The 16,815-nt window shown below is 42.2% G+C and overlaps 1 protein-coding gene across 1 annotated transcript in view; it reads right to left on the reverse strand.

The window, feature by feature from the left end:
* grin2ca (glutamate receptor, ionotropic, N-methyl D-aspartate 2Ca) overlaps window positions 1–12,885 on the reverse strand; it is a gene marked incomplete at both ends in the record, with an annotated part of 35,189 nt that extends 22,304 nt beyond the window's left edge. Inside the window, 2 exons of the mRNA XM_084569917.1 lie at window positions 277–878; window positions 12,454–12,885. Of these exons, the coding sequence (XP_084426043.1) occupies window positions 277–878; window positions 12,454–12,885 (1,034 nt within the window). The remainder of the gene's footprint in view (window positions 1–276; window positions 879–12,453) is intronic.
* Between the last annotated feature and the right edge of the window lie 3,930 nt (window positions 12,886–16,815).

A 16,815-nucleotide genomic window follows, 5' to 3' on the forward strand; every position in this document is an offset into this window, starting at 1 on the left:
TTTAATCTCACCGTCATCTATGAGCACCGCTTTTTAATATGAGATTTAAGCATCATGCTTTGTGGTACTGTTCATAATGTACCTACAGTGTGTTTTAATCAACAAAGCAATGGTGCTCTTTGAGAAGCATGAAGTTCTTAAGTGTAATTGACTGAAAAATGTCCAAATTGCTGCTCCCGGAAACACCAAATTAAACTGATGAAGTATAGGGATGTTTCTTGATCAAAACATTCTGCTTAGAAGAAACTGACCAGTGAAGGCAACTTTGTAGCTTACCTGAACAGAGTGTCATTATTAGGTGATGGCTTGACGGGGTTGTGACAGTCACTGTGGCCCTCAGGAATGAAGCCTCTTTGTTTCCGAAAACTCTGCACACCTTTCACAACGATGGCCACGCCATCCCGCACCCTTTTCCTCAGGCTCATCTTCCACCGGTCAGTGATGATGCTGATGAGTCCCACGGGGAAGCTGTCAGGCGGAGGGTTGTCTGGGTTTCCCACAGCCAGGCTGGGGATAATCCAGATGTAGCCCGGCCCCACCAGTCCGGCCTCGGCTGCCAGGGAAAACAGGTACTGGGCCTCTTCGTGGGAGCAGTAGACCAGCAGCACCTGGGCGTCAATCTGCTGGAGCAGCCTCCGCGCTCGGATGTCGTTCATGCTGTCGGCGGACATGTCAAAAGTCAGCACATCCTGCAGATCCCATATGAAGTAGCTGGTGTCGGTGAAGGACTTGACGTAATCCACGTAGGTTTCATAACCCGGGTAAAGGCTGGTTATGACCACAAAACTGTCCCAGTTATACTCCTCCATCACCTTGAACATGCCATTGATCTGCTGCTCGATGGAGGATCCCAGCTGGAGGAAGTTGGAGCCCTCACCCTGGAGAAAGAGGAAGAAGTCATCATTGTGAGGACAAGACCATTATGGTTAGTTAACTCACTGCACACAGTTTGCTCCTGATTAACAAGCAAAATCAATACTTATTAATTCAGTTTGCACAATGTGCAATGAGCTCACTGTAGGACCTTCTTCACACTAACAAGACGACGCATATAATTTGTACTCAGACAAATCCCACACAGAGGAGAGAGTCACCCAACCAGCAGGATCTGTAGTACAGCTGTGACACGAGCTAAGTGGTTCTGTTTTATTTTGCTCATCCAGGAGCTGCAGACCCATTCATCATTTAAACCCACACGTCTTAGTTTTGCCGTGCAAACACTGGCCGTCATCCATACTTGCAAATTCAGAGGGATTGCACTATCAGGGTGGCCCGCGGCTCGCTCCGCGTTTCATCTTCCTTTTTGAAAATGCACTGACCTTGAGGGAGGGATGAGGATGGCGTTTCTGTTAAGTGTATAATCAAATGAGCTGAGAGGAAAATTAAAAATGCTTCATAGCATATTTTGGTGCCATGAGTTTTTCATTTAAACTGTCTTGCCTCCACTTTTTACATCACACTTCTAATGATGTAAGTGTAAGTGAAACGGAATTTGGAGTGTTTCTAATCATTTAGCAAAGACAAAACATATGGTGAGACATTGCTGATTGGGTTGTGTCCAAAGGGGCTTAAAAGTTTCAAGCAAGAAGCAGTGCTGCAAATTCCCTGAGACCTCTGTACCAGTAGGTTCCACAAAGAAGCTTTGCTCAACACCCAAATTGTCAGACTTTTGACAAGGAGCTGTGTTTGATTGGCAGTTTTTCTAACAGTCAGCCTTTATTTTATGGTTCCTAACTTGAACGTTCCTTAACGCAAACCATTAGCAAAAGGTTTAGGAGAAATGTCGTATAATCATTTATCATTGCTTCATCTTTCTACAATTATTAGGTTATCTGCATCAGTACAATACACTACACCTATTAATCTCCTGTCTAATGTTCTGTAAATCCCCCTCATGTGGCCAGAACAGCTCAGACCTGTCTTGGCATTAAGTAGGCCCTTCTGGGGTTTTTCCTGCGGTGTCTGGCACCGGGACTTTGGCAACAGATGCTTGGGTTGAGGTGTGGGGCCTCTGAGGGTCTGACTGAGCGAGTGTAGAGGACGTCTTGGGGTATTTCACACGTTCATTGAGTTGTTCTTCAACAATATTTGTAGCACCTCTTCAGTTGAGGAACATCCTTGCTTTGCGGGGATCGTGCTTGGTCACCCCCAGCGTTAAGGTGGGTGGTTCATGTACACCACATTGTAAGGAAACAATGTGACTGATTGCTGTACTTAGAAATGCAAATAAGTCAAATAATTGAATCTCTGCAGCTCATAATTAATCCAACGTATAAAACGTTTTATACAAATAATTAAGTACTCGACTAAAGTCTTAACTTTCATGAAAAATTAATTGTAACTCATGTCTTGAGCATTTAATACTGACCCATTATATATCAATAATAAAAAAAAAATGTATTTGCAAATTGCAAGCAACTTATGACAAAGTAAAAAAACATAGTTCATATAAAAGATGAGTAAATAACGCATTGACTGTTAATCAATCAGTTCGAGGACGTGTGCTTTAGAAATATGTGCTGCGATCCTACCCGCTTCCCTCATTAGATCAGGTCCAGCTGTTGGAGCTATGAGCCTATCTCTCAACATTGATTAATTAATGTGGTACAGTTAATGTGAGAGCGATGGACTGGTTCACATTCAGAACAGGGATTATTGATTGTTCAGGAGATTCTAATAATCTCCCTCGTTGTTACTTTGCTAAACAAACATTTTCAAGTCCCGACAGGTCGTTCCATTCTTAGAGGATCCATTTTTTTCAAGGGGTTATTAACCTGTTAAGAAAAGCTTCTTCCTAAAGTAGAAATACAAGTTCGGACTCTGCTGGGATCTTGGTATTAAAGCTCTCTGCCTCTGTCAGCCTGATAGGTAGGTGGCCTCCTCCTGACCCTGTCCCTCTCTGGGGAAAAACCACTCCATCCTGAACACCGAGCCCTCGGAGCTCAGAAAATGGACGGGTCAGGTATCCTGAGACTGCAAACGGGCCTTGTGATCTTATTCATTCTGTCTCCTTGTTGTCCTTGAGAAGAGTTCAGCGGTCTTGTGATGAATGAGCATCTTACGGTTTGAGACGTCATGGCTAAATCCACTGACTTTGTGGCTCTGACTGTTCACACCCCTGAAAATATTTTCCTTTTCTGGCGCCCTGTTTCATTCGCCACTGCCCTTGTTTCCTCAGACTTGTCCCCAAACAGTGAGGAGGCTATATATGATAAGGAGGTCTTTGGTGTATAGTTTTTGATGATCCATTTGCCTAATTCCATAATGAATGCAAGGAAAAATCACTATCTATAGCCAGTTATTCTCTCTACTCTTTTAAGTTTTAATTCGTCCAATTCCAATGCGAAGCTTATATCTTTTTTTTCTTTAAAAAGCCTGGTCTCTCATGTTACTCATTAATATTCACATGAATGACGCTCAGTTATCAGCGTCTTTACCAGGAATTGGTTTCTGCTCAGTGTAAGGCCCTGCTGTGGACTAAGATGGATTAGACTGCACCAGAGGCTGGCCAGCCGGCTGCATACATCCATACTGGGTGCGGGGATCTTATGCAGGTTAGTCACGGAGGAGCTTGAGAAGATCATATAAATCTACTCATTTCCCCCTTCCGCTCACTGTCCCACAGCAAATCTGTCAGCGCTATTGCCCGCTATTGGTTCTGTACGTGCACCTGCCTGTTCCTGCGTCTGCAGCAGCGCAGTATCAGTTCGTAACCCGACAGGTTCCAAGATATCACAGAGAGTCGGTGCAGGCGTTCACGATTGCGTGTGCTTTTGTGTATGCTTACTAGCCCGCGGGTGTGTCAGATTAAAAGCGCCCTGCAAACTACAACCTCAACAGCTCATTTAGCAGAGAGCGCGCCGATGGCTCAGTCCAAATGAGCCCGGGGCATTACCGCAGGCTCAGCTGCAGCTCAAAGCCAGAAGTCACGACCGCCTCGTCGGTATGCACAGCATGCAGAGTACTGTCCCATGCATGTGGTTGTAGGGAATGACATAAAACCAAGCAGTCACAATCGTGTACACAAAATGTAAAATAAGTTCTACACCAGTAGTGATGGCTTGTCTAAGAAGGAAAATTCAAATTTTGGAATTTAAGCAGGTTTTATCCCATTCAAAGTCAGAGCGAAGGGGAGTTTTTTCCCCCTGTCTTTCTGCAGTAATTCTTTATCTTTTATTTTGGTGTCACAACATGATGGATCATATAGTCACTACATTCCTGATCATATAAACTTGGCAGCAGCTGCTTTTTTTTATTTGAAACGTTTGCTGAATCCTAGTGGTCTGTAGTAGAGAGTGCGTCAGTACACTGTGGTATCACTGCTGGGTGAGGTTACATGTTCAACAGATGAAAACCCTTCAGTCAAAGAGACAAACTTGTTCCACCTTTAGGCTCCAAAACCTGACCTCACCACCAGCATTTTTTCATATTCGCAGCTAGGCATATTTCTGTATATTTGGCTGCAGTTTCCGTCATGATAAGAATTTGGAGGCGACTGGACTGGATGTTTAACTTCTAAAAGCATTGGTTGGAGGCTGCACTTACTAAATTTCTTTTTTTAGCTTCAAAGAAAGTTTCTCCGAGCCTTAATAAGCCTGTTATGTTTAATAATATAGTCTTTCCTCCAGACCATAGTGAATTCGATTTTTAATCCCTGACAGGCAAGGTGCCTCCATTTAAAATAGCTGCAGGTAAAGCTTGGTTTACACTCCCGCAACCGGTCTACGCTGTAGAGGGCTGCGCCGGTGAAAGCAATTACATCTGTGCGCCGGTGTGTCGGCATTGTCCTGTAATTATGGCACTGAAACTCATTCATCACAGCTGTTGCACTGGCACGTAGTTACATTTTCTGGGGACGTGTATGTTAAGTTGCGCTGTAGGCTACAGCGTACGGTCTGTCGCTGTGCCATGGGTACGGCGACTATAAGCTGAGCTTAATCCTAACGATAAATACCCAGAAAACTTTGATGGGTATTTTTGTATTTTCACAAATACTGAAATCTCAGAGGTATTCGCCACAATAATGCAGAGATCCTGTAAATCCAGCCATAAGAGAAACACTAAAGTAAACTCTGAAATATAATAATAAACTCTGTAACTCCATAAAAATAAATATCCATCATCTCGTGGCATCCTATCGCTCAGCATTATGGGTACTTTATATGTGATCATAACCGTTTTGAATGGCTCCATTTAGTCGGTAAGCTTTACTTCCACAGTGTCGTCAAACGAAGCTCACAGTAATAGTCAACAGTCCCAAAGAAGATTATAGCCACTGAGTAAAAAGCTTAGCTTCTCTGGGCTGTGATTACATCCACCAGCGTAAAATATACAGAAGAACTCATATCTGTTTGCAAACACAGCTGCAGAAATTCTGCATCACACACTCAACTACCTTTGAACATTTTGTCAAGCAAGTGTCCTGAAGAGTCCAGTTGAGTAAGTGCTTCGTGGCCTGATGTTTGGTTTAAAAACTGGCCTGAGTTAGATTGTGTGCAAAGCAGTGATTATCTCTAAAACCACAGCTGTCTATATGGAAGCAGTGGCTCAGTCACTGGATTGTTTTTTAAACCAGGACAATTACAGTATCACTGACCTTTACCTGCTCAGATACATCTCAGTGGATAGCTGAAGGTTATTTGAATGACTTATGTGGATGGCGTATATTGATAGAGGTGGAATGGATCCAGAAATCTAAAGGAAATATTGAATTTGTGGACTTGAGCCACAGTGACAGAATGCACTGGGGTAATTGTGTTGAGGCGGCGCGTGAACCGAAGATATGGAACTCAAAGTGGCGTATGTTTTCCCTGATCACGTGACTGAACTGCATCTCCCCCCCCCCCCGTCTCTCTCTCTCTCTCTCTCTCTCTCTCTCTCTCTCTCTCTCTCTCTCTCTCTCTCTCTCAAATTCAAATTCAAATTCAAATTCAAAATGGGCTTTATTGGCATGAAAGTTTCTTAAAAAAAAACAATATTGCCAAAGCAGAGCATTAAAGTACAATACAATAAATCAAAGATATATACATTATGAACATTCTATTAGTTATATACAGTGTGTGTGTGTGTGTGTGCCTCGATCACTCACTGTCCCTCAGGGTGTGGCATGTTAACACATACTGGGCAGCAAGGTGTGCCCGCTCTCCTTCTCCGAGGAGTATTTTTAATTTGGAGAGGTCGTCCAGCTCTTTGAAACCTGGAACCAAAGAGCTGAACTTGTTCCAATAAATTTCTCTAGTGTCATTTAATTTTGTACATTGTAGGAGAAAGTGCATCTCCGTCTCAACCTCACCTGTCGAACAGTGACCACATTTTCTGTTTTCTTTTGGTTGCCATGATTTTTTGTGTCTTCCTGTTTGGATTGCCAGTTTGTGGTCACTGAGCCTGTACTTGGTTAGGATCTGTCTCTGCTTTCTATCTCTGACAGTAGAGAGATATTCTGCTAATTCATAATCTCTTTTAAGGGCAAGATAACATTCCAATCTACTTTGGCTTTTAGTTGTTTCTTCCCAATGGTCCAGATAGCTTTCTTTACATTGTGCTATAATTTGCTTTACTCTGATTACTTTTTGTAGAGCAGTGTTGTTGTGAGGCTGGTCAGACTGTGTCTGAGAGGGGGCAGTTAGCCTCAGTACCAGCTGACATAGGGGACTCTTCTCTGGGCTCAGCTCTTGGGTTTGGAGGGCTTTGGAGTGGAGGGTGTCTCTGGGGCTGGATTTCAGGTGGTTAAAGAAGTTGAGCGTTCTCTTCTGAATGTTGATTATCAGTGGGTATCTGCCTAATTCTGCTCTACATGCATTTGTTGGTGTGTTTCTGTGTACGTGTAAAATGTATCTGCAGAATTCTGCATGTAGAGATTCTGTTGGATGTTTGTCCCAACGGATAAAGCTCTGATGACTGAGTGGACCCCATACTTCACTACCGTACAGCGCAATGGGCTGGATGACACTATCAAATATTTTAAGCCAGATTTTTATTGGAATATGGACATTATAAAATTTTCTCTTAATTGCATATAGAGCTCTTCGAGCTTTTTCTTTTAGTGCATTCACTGCCATGTTGAAACTCCCTGATGCTGTTATGGTTATACCAAGGTAGGTATAACTCATGCTGTGTTCAATGACATGATTATTGATAGTAAATTGGTGTTTGTTCTCATGACACCTGGGGCGTTTTTGAAAAATCATCTCTCTCTCTCTCTCACTCTCACTGTCCCTCTATGAAGAGGGACTTCTGGCCACGACTCTTTTCTGCGACATATGTCTGCCTCCGCCACGCAGCAGGAAGTGCCCTGGCACCGCCTTCCTGTGCTACTGACGTCACGTAGATCCTGCACGGCGACCAGCGACTGGTCATTTGCCATTTCGAAACGCAGACTGTGATACTGTATGGACAGTGTGCAGCAATATTAAAACAGCATGAGCATGGACGTTCTGCATTTGAAACGAGATGATTAAGAGAAATTGAGTAATTTTTTTTGTCTAGATTTTTCTCTAATGTGAAGAGAATGTGAAACTTGAAATATCTTACACAGACCATATGAATGGCACCTTGCAAAATTGAAACATAACGTTATTATCTTAAAAAATATCCTGTCAAATCATACAGTACGTACAAGTCATGTGGAAACATATGTGGAAACATATTTCCAACAATTTTAATTGACGCATCTGTAGAATTTCTTTAGCTTTAACATCTGTTTTCCTGCAGTGTTGTTGTGTTGAAGCTCTGTCTGTCAGGGACCCGCGGTTAACTGTCTGACTGTTTTCTATGTCTGTTCTGGTCTGTTTCAGTCAAGACAGGTACCACTGTAACTGTGCCACCGGTTTTTAAAATGCAGGACGCACAAGTGGAGACCCAAGTGAGTTCAAAAAGTAGCAAAGGCAGACGGAGAAGGAAAGGGACTGCTCTAGTTTTGAGGAAAGCCTCGGGCTCATGTTCTTGCAAAGACAATCAGGGTTTTTGCTCGTGTCTGACTTACATTTTGTTCACTTAAAACGCTCTGGCTCGGAGGATGTGATCTGTCACACTGAGGAATGGAGGTTTCAAAGGATGCTCGGAATTTTAGGTCAGGATATCGAACTAAATGCATAAGAGAGATAAAAGGTAGAGTATACACCGATGAGGACTAACATTATGACCACTTTCCAAATATTGTGTAAGTAACACCCCACGTCCAGGTCCAAAACTTTCCCAGCAGGACATTGTATTGTCACAAGATGGTCAAGGTTATTTACTTCTCTTGTCAGTGGTTTTAATGTTGTGGTTGATTGGTGTATAGTTGAGTATATAATTACTCCTGAAGCACATCAGCTGGCTTTATTTGTTCAGAAATTAGATTTTTACACCAGGAAGTACTGCTTTGCCTAACTGAGACGCTGTGTAATGGTCTAATGTTGTCACTGTTTCATGATGCATGAAATCAAAACCTAATCCTGAAATGTCAGGTTGAGATGCCAAATGTTAACCACAGCCGTGGCAGATCATGGGTCATCAAGCAAGGATAAATGATTTATTTTGTCATTCAGGCTTGAGGACTTGTTGAACGCACTCTCTATGGTTGCATCGTTCCAAAGAGATCACAGTTTAAATTTCAAACCATCTTTCTTTAAGCTTCACAGACGTATCAGTGATTGGTGTCAGTCATAATTATTGGTATTAATTCATGCTTACACTGGGCACAGGAACTAATTGATTTGACTGGCAGTAGTGAAGCCTGTAGCTTTCTTGTCCATCTGAAATGACACATGGTTGTATATAAGCAGTGTTTGTAGTGGAGTGGACTCTGCGTAATCCTTCCAGTTTTAATCTTAACATTCTTCACTGTCTGCTTGTGATAGGAACAGCAAATGACACAGATAATTGGCCATGTGCTCTGATGTTGCCAATCAATCAGTCTGAAATGTCCAGAGGACAGGAATCAGTTTATCACCTAATTTCATGCTGTCATTTTCAAAAATAATCAAACTCAATATGTATAAAAATAATTAAAAAATGAGGTCTGTTGCTTTGCTGGCTACCCCTGACAGCACCCCATAAATCAACCAGCTAGCAGCATCCCTGATTATGAGGAGACTCAAAGAAGGCTGGAACAATATTTGCTTATCTGGTACATAAATAACATGCATACATTGTACATATTTCAACTTTAATTAATGACGAAGTAAAGGATAAAAAGAGGACCATTGTTGTTATCTAAGTACTCTGAGCCACAAATATGTCCTGTAGACACAAATAATTTGGCTGCCAGTATTTAATCCAGATAGTCACAATAGAATACATTTTATTGATGTTCCCATTGGATATATGCTCTGCTTCAGTAGACTGATGCCAGAGGAAAAGGGCCACTTCTCCAGCTCTATTTGCGTGACATAGTCTGTAGTCGTCTCTTGGATGTTAAACTGACAGACATCTATTTTCCCCATAACCTGTTAAACTATGCTACCTCACAAGACACATTTTTGGCCACATTTCAACTTGTCAACGCAATATCTGGGAAATGCTTTCAGGCCATGACACACTAAACCGACGTCACAGAACTGACAGCAACGAGGGCCAACTGTGACATATCCTCAGGTATCCTGAGTCCCGGCCAAAAAGTAGCACTTTAACTTAGCGTACAGATAACAGCCAACGACAAGCTGGCACGTGCTAGAAAAAGAGACAAACCGTTGTACAGAGCTGGGCTCTCCTCACGCGGATCAGTTGGCCTGTAGTTTGTTTATTCTAGATGGTCATATCATGAAAATATTTGTATTTGAATGTTCAAATGACATGAAGATGATCTCAGAGAGATTCAACGTGCTGAATCGACTGAAAATCCATCGACATGGGTCTGACTGGTGTCAATTGTGCAGGAGATGCTGCAAAAACAAGGGCTTTAAAGTCTCACTGACCGCCTGACACTGGCAAACAGCCGACTGTTGGCTTGGTATTTGACTGCCTTCAAGACTGTCAGGGACTGTCTTCAAATTTGGCACCAACCTTCACCTGGATTTAAGGATGATGGGATCAAATTTAAGGTGGTGAAATGTCAATGTGACCTGACAAAATCTTTTTGCCGTAACTCAAGAACAAATTTTAAATTTTATATACTTTTTTCCAAAATGTTAAAGGTCATTGGATTGAGCAAACAGACTTGGGTCTCATAACTAGCTGGTGAAGACATATAATCGCAAACAAAGATGTAATTCAAGTTTACATCAACAACGCCAAAGCCTTTAAAGTTTTATTAAGCTACTAAAATGTACGTTTTTGTTTTATCCCATTAAATACAAATTAATCAAGATCATATTTATATTGTATCTATCTTCCATACCCTTAATGTTCAAACCCATTTACGTTTTCCCCGTGGAGAAAATTAAGCTAATTCGAGATTCATTACATTGCTTAAGGACATTTTGTAATTTGGTCATGAGGGCCGGGAGATTGAGAGTTTCTACCTACTGAGCTGCACTTATCCCAGATATCCAGCCTTCCGAGCATACATTAGTGACGAAACTTGGATGTACTTTGGTGCGGTGGTTATTAGTCTTTTCTACAAAATGCATGTTTGCTTGTCCCAGTTCTCTCTGTACTCTCTCAGTGTTAGCCCTGCGATAGACTGGCGACCTGTTCAGGGTGTACCCCGCCTCCCGGCCAGTGACAACTGGGATAGGCTCCAGCCCCCCCCCGTGACCCTCCAAGGACAAGCGGTTACAGAAAATGAATGAATGAATGAATGAATGTATATTAGCTTATGAATCTAAGTGTGAAATGAATTGAAATGTGATGACAACCTCAACTCTGTCAGTTAGCTGGCTAACATAAAATCTGGGTGGAGCATTGATTGCACGGGGACCCAAGGCCATGAGAAATTATTTCCCTAAAAAACATCAAATTATCCGGCAAGGCAGGGAGTGGTACATGTCAATCACAGGCCAGGTACCTCAGTGGGAAGCAGAAGATTATGGTTAATTTCCAACTGGGACCATCCATATTAATAATGCATGCACTTACTGTTCTGAAAGGCAATTTTAATGCATTCACTAAAGAGCACATGTAAATGACCTGAACTTCCTTTACGGGCTAATCACTGATGAAAAGCAGTCGCTCTTTTTTTATAGCTGCCGTCCAGTCTTTACGCTGACTTCTTATTACATGATATAATATATGTGTTGTTCTGTAATTCATTATGATTGATTTGCTGATTTTGTCCTCAAGTTAGAAGAAGTTAGAGTGTGAATGAGCAGCAGGAGGCATTAGCTGCTGAGTGACATCTCTTTTATTACCCCTGAGAATCCATGCTGTTGGCAAGATCACCGAACATGTTTCCTGAAATGGATGCAACTAATAGGGAAGTTACAGAGGTGTTAGTAGTGTATCCCTCTTTGTCACAAAACAGAAAATTCCCCTTCAAAATGGAAAAATATCACGTTATACCAAAGTCTAATTTGATACTTAAGTTAGATTTATTTTGGTCAAGTCAAACTTTAATATTCAAAGCTCTTACACAGAATTGCAAGTTTCAATGTATTTTGTACACCATCCACCCTGCCATGTCTACTATACTTAAAAGATTATGCCAGGATTGAATACCCCAAAAGATTTTTTTTTCTGCACGTTCAGAATTTTGTTTTCAAATGAACAAACTTCGTCTTGCTGTCAAAAAGGCCCTCATACTGTAACTGTCACGATCTAATATACTCTGATTCTCAGCTTTGCAATAGTGTCTCTTCCAGAAGACGCTGAAATGTCATCAGAAAAAAAAAAAAAAGCCATTTTGAAAGGATTATAGTTGGTCTCTGAGGTTGAGCCTTTTGTCGTGGATATTCTTGCCTGTACAGACAGATATTGCTGCTAAACCTTTCAGCTTCAGCCCAGACATAGTTTAATTTGTTTGTATTTGTCACGAGCCAGAGTTAGAGTCGTGCCAACATATGGTGCCAATACAGTATGGATGATGATTCCATTTAGTGTAGTGAACACTAAATCTTGATTTTAAGATACAGTATGAAATAGCATTGCAAACTGAGAAATGTTTTACCTTATGTCTGATCTTGCCAAAGTTCCCTAATTACATTTTTTATATCTTGAACCCAGTGAAGCACTAATGCAGTCTGTAGCCATTTGTAATATTTATTAATCATTAAATCATTTTAAAATGAGAGATTATGTCTGCTCTCCTGTTTAATGTTAATTATGTATCATTAGCATTTAAATGACGGAACGTGCTCGCTTCTTCGTGATTCTCGCAAACATAAATCTTAACCTTGAGTTGAATTGTTATCGGAATGATTTTTGCTACGAAGACTGTAATCACCATAGACTGTGCTGCAGGCTCCATTAGAATTGATTAATTGAATATCAACTTGTCTATCAAAGTTTTATAAAAGTAATGTAGTGCTTGATACCTGAGCAAACAGCTGAGAAGCGCTGAGCACGGTATGGTTTAGGTGAAATACCCCCACTCACCTTGTAGGGCAGGACGACAGCAGAGCCTCCACTGATGCCCACGATCGGCACTGCTGTCTGAGTGGAAATGAAGTCCAGTATCTGTGCCACAGCCTCCGAGCCGATGTTGTCCTCAAACACCACGCCATGGACGCGATTGGTGGAGAGGGTGTCACAGATGCGGGTGAGCAGCGCCCGTGGGTTGGTGTTGTTGACCAGCACAGTGATGGGGTTCACCTCCAGAGGCAGGTCCATGAAGTTTTCCCTGCTTAAACGTCCTTTAATCTCCGTCTGGTAGGCCGAGCCGCTGAACACCACCGCCACATTCACGGAGGGTGTGGGAGTCCCAAACGGCCGGCCTGAACAGCAGGGGATGGTGCAGAACAGCAGCAGCAGCAGCAGCAGCGGCGGCCACCACAGGGAGTCGCTCAGGCAGCCTAGACGAACGCCCATCTCAGTCACCTACTGCCTGGAGAAGGGGTCAGAGAGAAGAGAGGGGTCAGCAGAGGGGATTGACATATTGGATACAAAGACCTGCTCTTGTCTTTTTCTATAATATTGTGATAACACTCAGTAATCCTGGCTGGCTTGCCAACCAAACTCTGTAGAGTTTTGATAAATGACCTTTTAGCTTCATCTCTGCTCAGCGTGCTGGTCTGCTCACAACAACCAAGACAGTGTAAGAGTCCATTAACTGAGTCCCGAGTAGTATTTTTGGAGTGTGTCTGCGTGCAACATGAGGCAGTAGCCAGGCTGTTGCGTCTTAGGGTGGCAGCTGCCTCCCTGCTGCTGTTGTTTTCTGTGGTCCAACCCAACAGATGGTGTCCAGTGTTTAATGCAACAAATGGAGAACAAAGAGGATTTATAAATTTCCTCTCGTGACGTTACTTTTGTAGCTGTTACTTAATTTTTTTCTCCCCGCTGTTCAAGCCTCGAATGCATTTGACTTAATCTGCAAAATGTCTGCATGCATAGTTTTGGTTATTTACTCATTTATTTATTTATTTGAATTAGGAAACTTACATTTTAATCATTTACAATGGAACTGAAATCCTCCAGTTGGCCTTTGAACAAATCCTTGCTCTTTGTGCAACATTGCATCACTAATGAACTGGACTGCAACCAGTAATTCTTGGCCACACTGTCTTAATTACTTCCAAAAGGTCTAATTGTTTTGCTTCCTCCCCTCTGGAAGGTAATGGAGGAGAAACGCCACGACACAACTCTGTGATGTCAAACCCTGTGGCATTAGTTTAACATTAACATTGTAGCCAGACAGCGGTTTGTGTTGAGCTGTCAGACAGACTTAGGCTCTTTGTCAAATCTGTCACAGTGGTGTTTGTGGCCCTGAGGGAGTGCTGCACACTGGTCCTCTGTCACAGAGATCTGATCCACCATGTGATGGAATCCCAGTGGGGTGAATATATTGTAATCCCTTGGTAATCCCTACCAGGCGTCATGGCCTGCAGCTTGATTGTAGTGTATAAACTTATCAAGAGATTTGGCTACTGCACGAGGCAGAGTGTAGCTGTGTGGTGCAGTTCTGGCTTTGTTCTGCTTCCTGTTCAAGCAAGCATTGAGCGTCTTCTAGAAAACATAGCAGGCATAGGAGCAGGCATGCTTAGCGGCTACGTCTCTGGAATATTTATCAAGTAATTGCTTTTCCAGTCGTGCCACATGCTAAACGACATCACATGTGTCTGGGAAGCTGTACATGCTATGTTCTACATGTGATTCTCCAGGTGGGCGTTGCCTCATAAATCATTTTATAAATGTATTAGTTCCCAGCGTGAGAGGGCAGGTCGCACATTCCCTTCAATGACCTTAGCCATGTTTCAGCTGCAACAGCAGTGGAATAGTTTAGGGTTAATGTCTTTGACAGAGATGAACATACGTGGTCAAAATACTTAAAGGCTCAGACCTTCCGTGTGTTTAATCAACACAGTGAAACAGCTGAGGCAGATAAATGAAGGTTGAACACTGGACAGTGGATAAAGAATTAAACCAAACAGGGAATGAGTCATCAATAACTTGTGTGACAAGGCTTTGTTGTGTCAACATGCCTTTTAATACAGATGCAAGGAAATGACCACACAGATCAGCCTTGGCTAACAGAGTATTTCAGTTTGTGCCTTATTTAATGTTGAGAATTGGACAACACAGTCATCAAAGCTTCGTGCGATACAGCTTTGATACAGATTGTCGCTGTAGATTTGCTGGATGCCGAACCCTGAAACACAAAAAGTCAGCTGAATCTGTAAACTACACCGATACATAAAGGAAATAAGCTTTTCATCTGTCCTTGGGCTTAATCCTCCAAAAACATTCCTGTGTGTACAAGAGCCTGAGGCTTCACTCTGATGTTGAGGATCAAAAGTCACCGTGGACATCCATTGGTTTTAGAGATTTTAGATGAATAAGAAAGATGCATGTCCAGTACATCCATCCTGAATTATCACAACACCGGGTCTATTTGGCTCTGATGCCTGGTTGTAGCAGATACAAGGTACACACTGTAGCTTGAGCCGTGAGTAAGAGACAGTTTGCGTCATGATGCTGCTCCAAACTGGATTTAGAATGAGTCACTCTGCCTGGTGACCAAGTGAGTGGAACCAATTACCACCAAAACCCTGCTATAATTTACTATTATTTACACACACACCCTCTCTCACACACATACAATTGAATTTGGAGGGTCAACACCTTGTGCTGTTTTTTATGTTTTTTTTTTTTTTTTTGTTGTTGTTCCTAAACCTTTTTGTGTGTGTGCCTGTGTCAGGCTGCATCCTGCTGGGGATGTCTGCTGCCATCAAGGAGTGTCATTGCTATGGGGTGGGGGTGCCTGCTCTGGTCTAGGTGAGTGGTACATGTCTACAATTGTACATTGTATTATTGTCACAAGATGTTCAATGTCATTTCCTTCTCCTGTCAGTGGTCATATGCCTGATTGGTGTATGTTATATAAAGACAAAGACAATTCTAATTTGTGATGGGTAACACAAAATAGACCTCCATGGAGAGATGATGGTCAGGAAAGATGGGGACAATCTAGAAAATAACCCTATTGAGAAATTGTCACTTGACCTTTTGTCTCTTAGAGATGATGCACCAATTTCACTGATGGCAGATAATAATTCGCAGTTTGTCACTGTCACCCCTGCCTAAATCACAGGGGCGTGGACCTGGAAGTGGCTATTTCTGTAAACACTTAATTGTTGTTAGACTGTCCAGTAAGGGGCAGGACTGGATCTTAATATACAGTTGCAAGAATAAGTATGTGAACCCTTTGGGATTACTTGGATTTCTGCATATATTGCTCAAAAAATGTGTTCTGATCTTCGCAAGTCACAAAAATAGACAAATGCAGACTAATCCCACACAATAAATTATATGTTTTCATGTTTTTATTGAACACAACATGTCAACAACATGGTGCAGGGTGGAAAAAGTATGAGAACCCCTAGGCTAATGACCTCTCCAAGAGCTAATTGGAGCCAGGAGTCAGCCAAAACTGAAGTCCAATCAATGTGATGAGATTGAGATTTGCTGTTCTCAAGAAGCATTGCCTGATGTGAACCATGCCTCGCACAAAAGAGCTCTCAGAAGACCTACGATCAAAAATTGTTGACTTGCATTAAGCTGGATAGGGTTGCAAAAGTATCTCTAATAGCCTTGACGTTCCTTGATGTGTCCACGGTAAGACAGACTGTCTACAAATGGTGCAAGTTCAGAACTGTTGCTACTCTGTCCACCAACTGAAGCTGAACAGAGGATGGGTGATGCAACAGGACAAGGACCTAAAGCATATTAGTAAATCAACAACAGATTGGCTTCAACAGACTCCTGCTGGAGTGGCCCAGTCAGAGTCCTGACCTCAACCCAACTGAGATGCTGTGGCATGACCTTAAGAGAGCGATTCACACCAGACATCGCACGAATATTGCTGAACTGAAATAGCTTTGTAAAGAGGAATGGTCCAAAATTCCTCCTGACCTTTGTGCAGGTCGGATACGCAACCACAGGAAACGTTTGGTTGAGGTTATTGCTGCCAAAGGAGGGTCAACCAGTTATTAAATCCAAAGGTTCACATACTTTTCCACCCTGCGCTGTGAATGTTTACATGTTTTTTTGTGCAGTATTAGTTCAATTTATTCCAAAATCCAAGTACTCCCAAAGGCTTCACATACTTTTTCTTGCAACTGTAAGAATATATGTAAAAACTTAAATTTAAAGCAATAAACCACATAACCAGGGTTTGTGGTTGCAGTCTCTCAATCAGAATCTCAAACATTACTCAGAATATACTATTTGGGATAAATATATGGGTTATGTGGAAAGAAGGAAGATATGGAGATGGCATGGAGTCCTAGAGGTTGTACTATG

The sequence above is a fragment of the Chelon labrosus genome (genome assembly GCF_963514085.1).
Source record: "Chelon labrosus genome assembly, chromosome: 21".
NCBI classification, from domain to species: domain Eukaryota; kingdom Metazoa; phylum Chordata; class Actinopteri; order Mugiliformes; family Mugilidae; genus Chelon; species Chelon labrosus.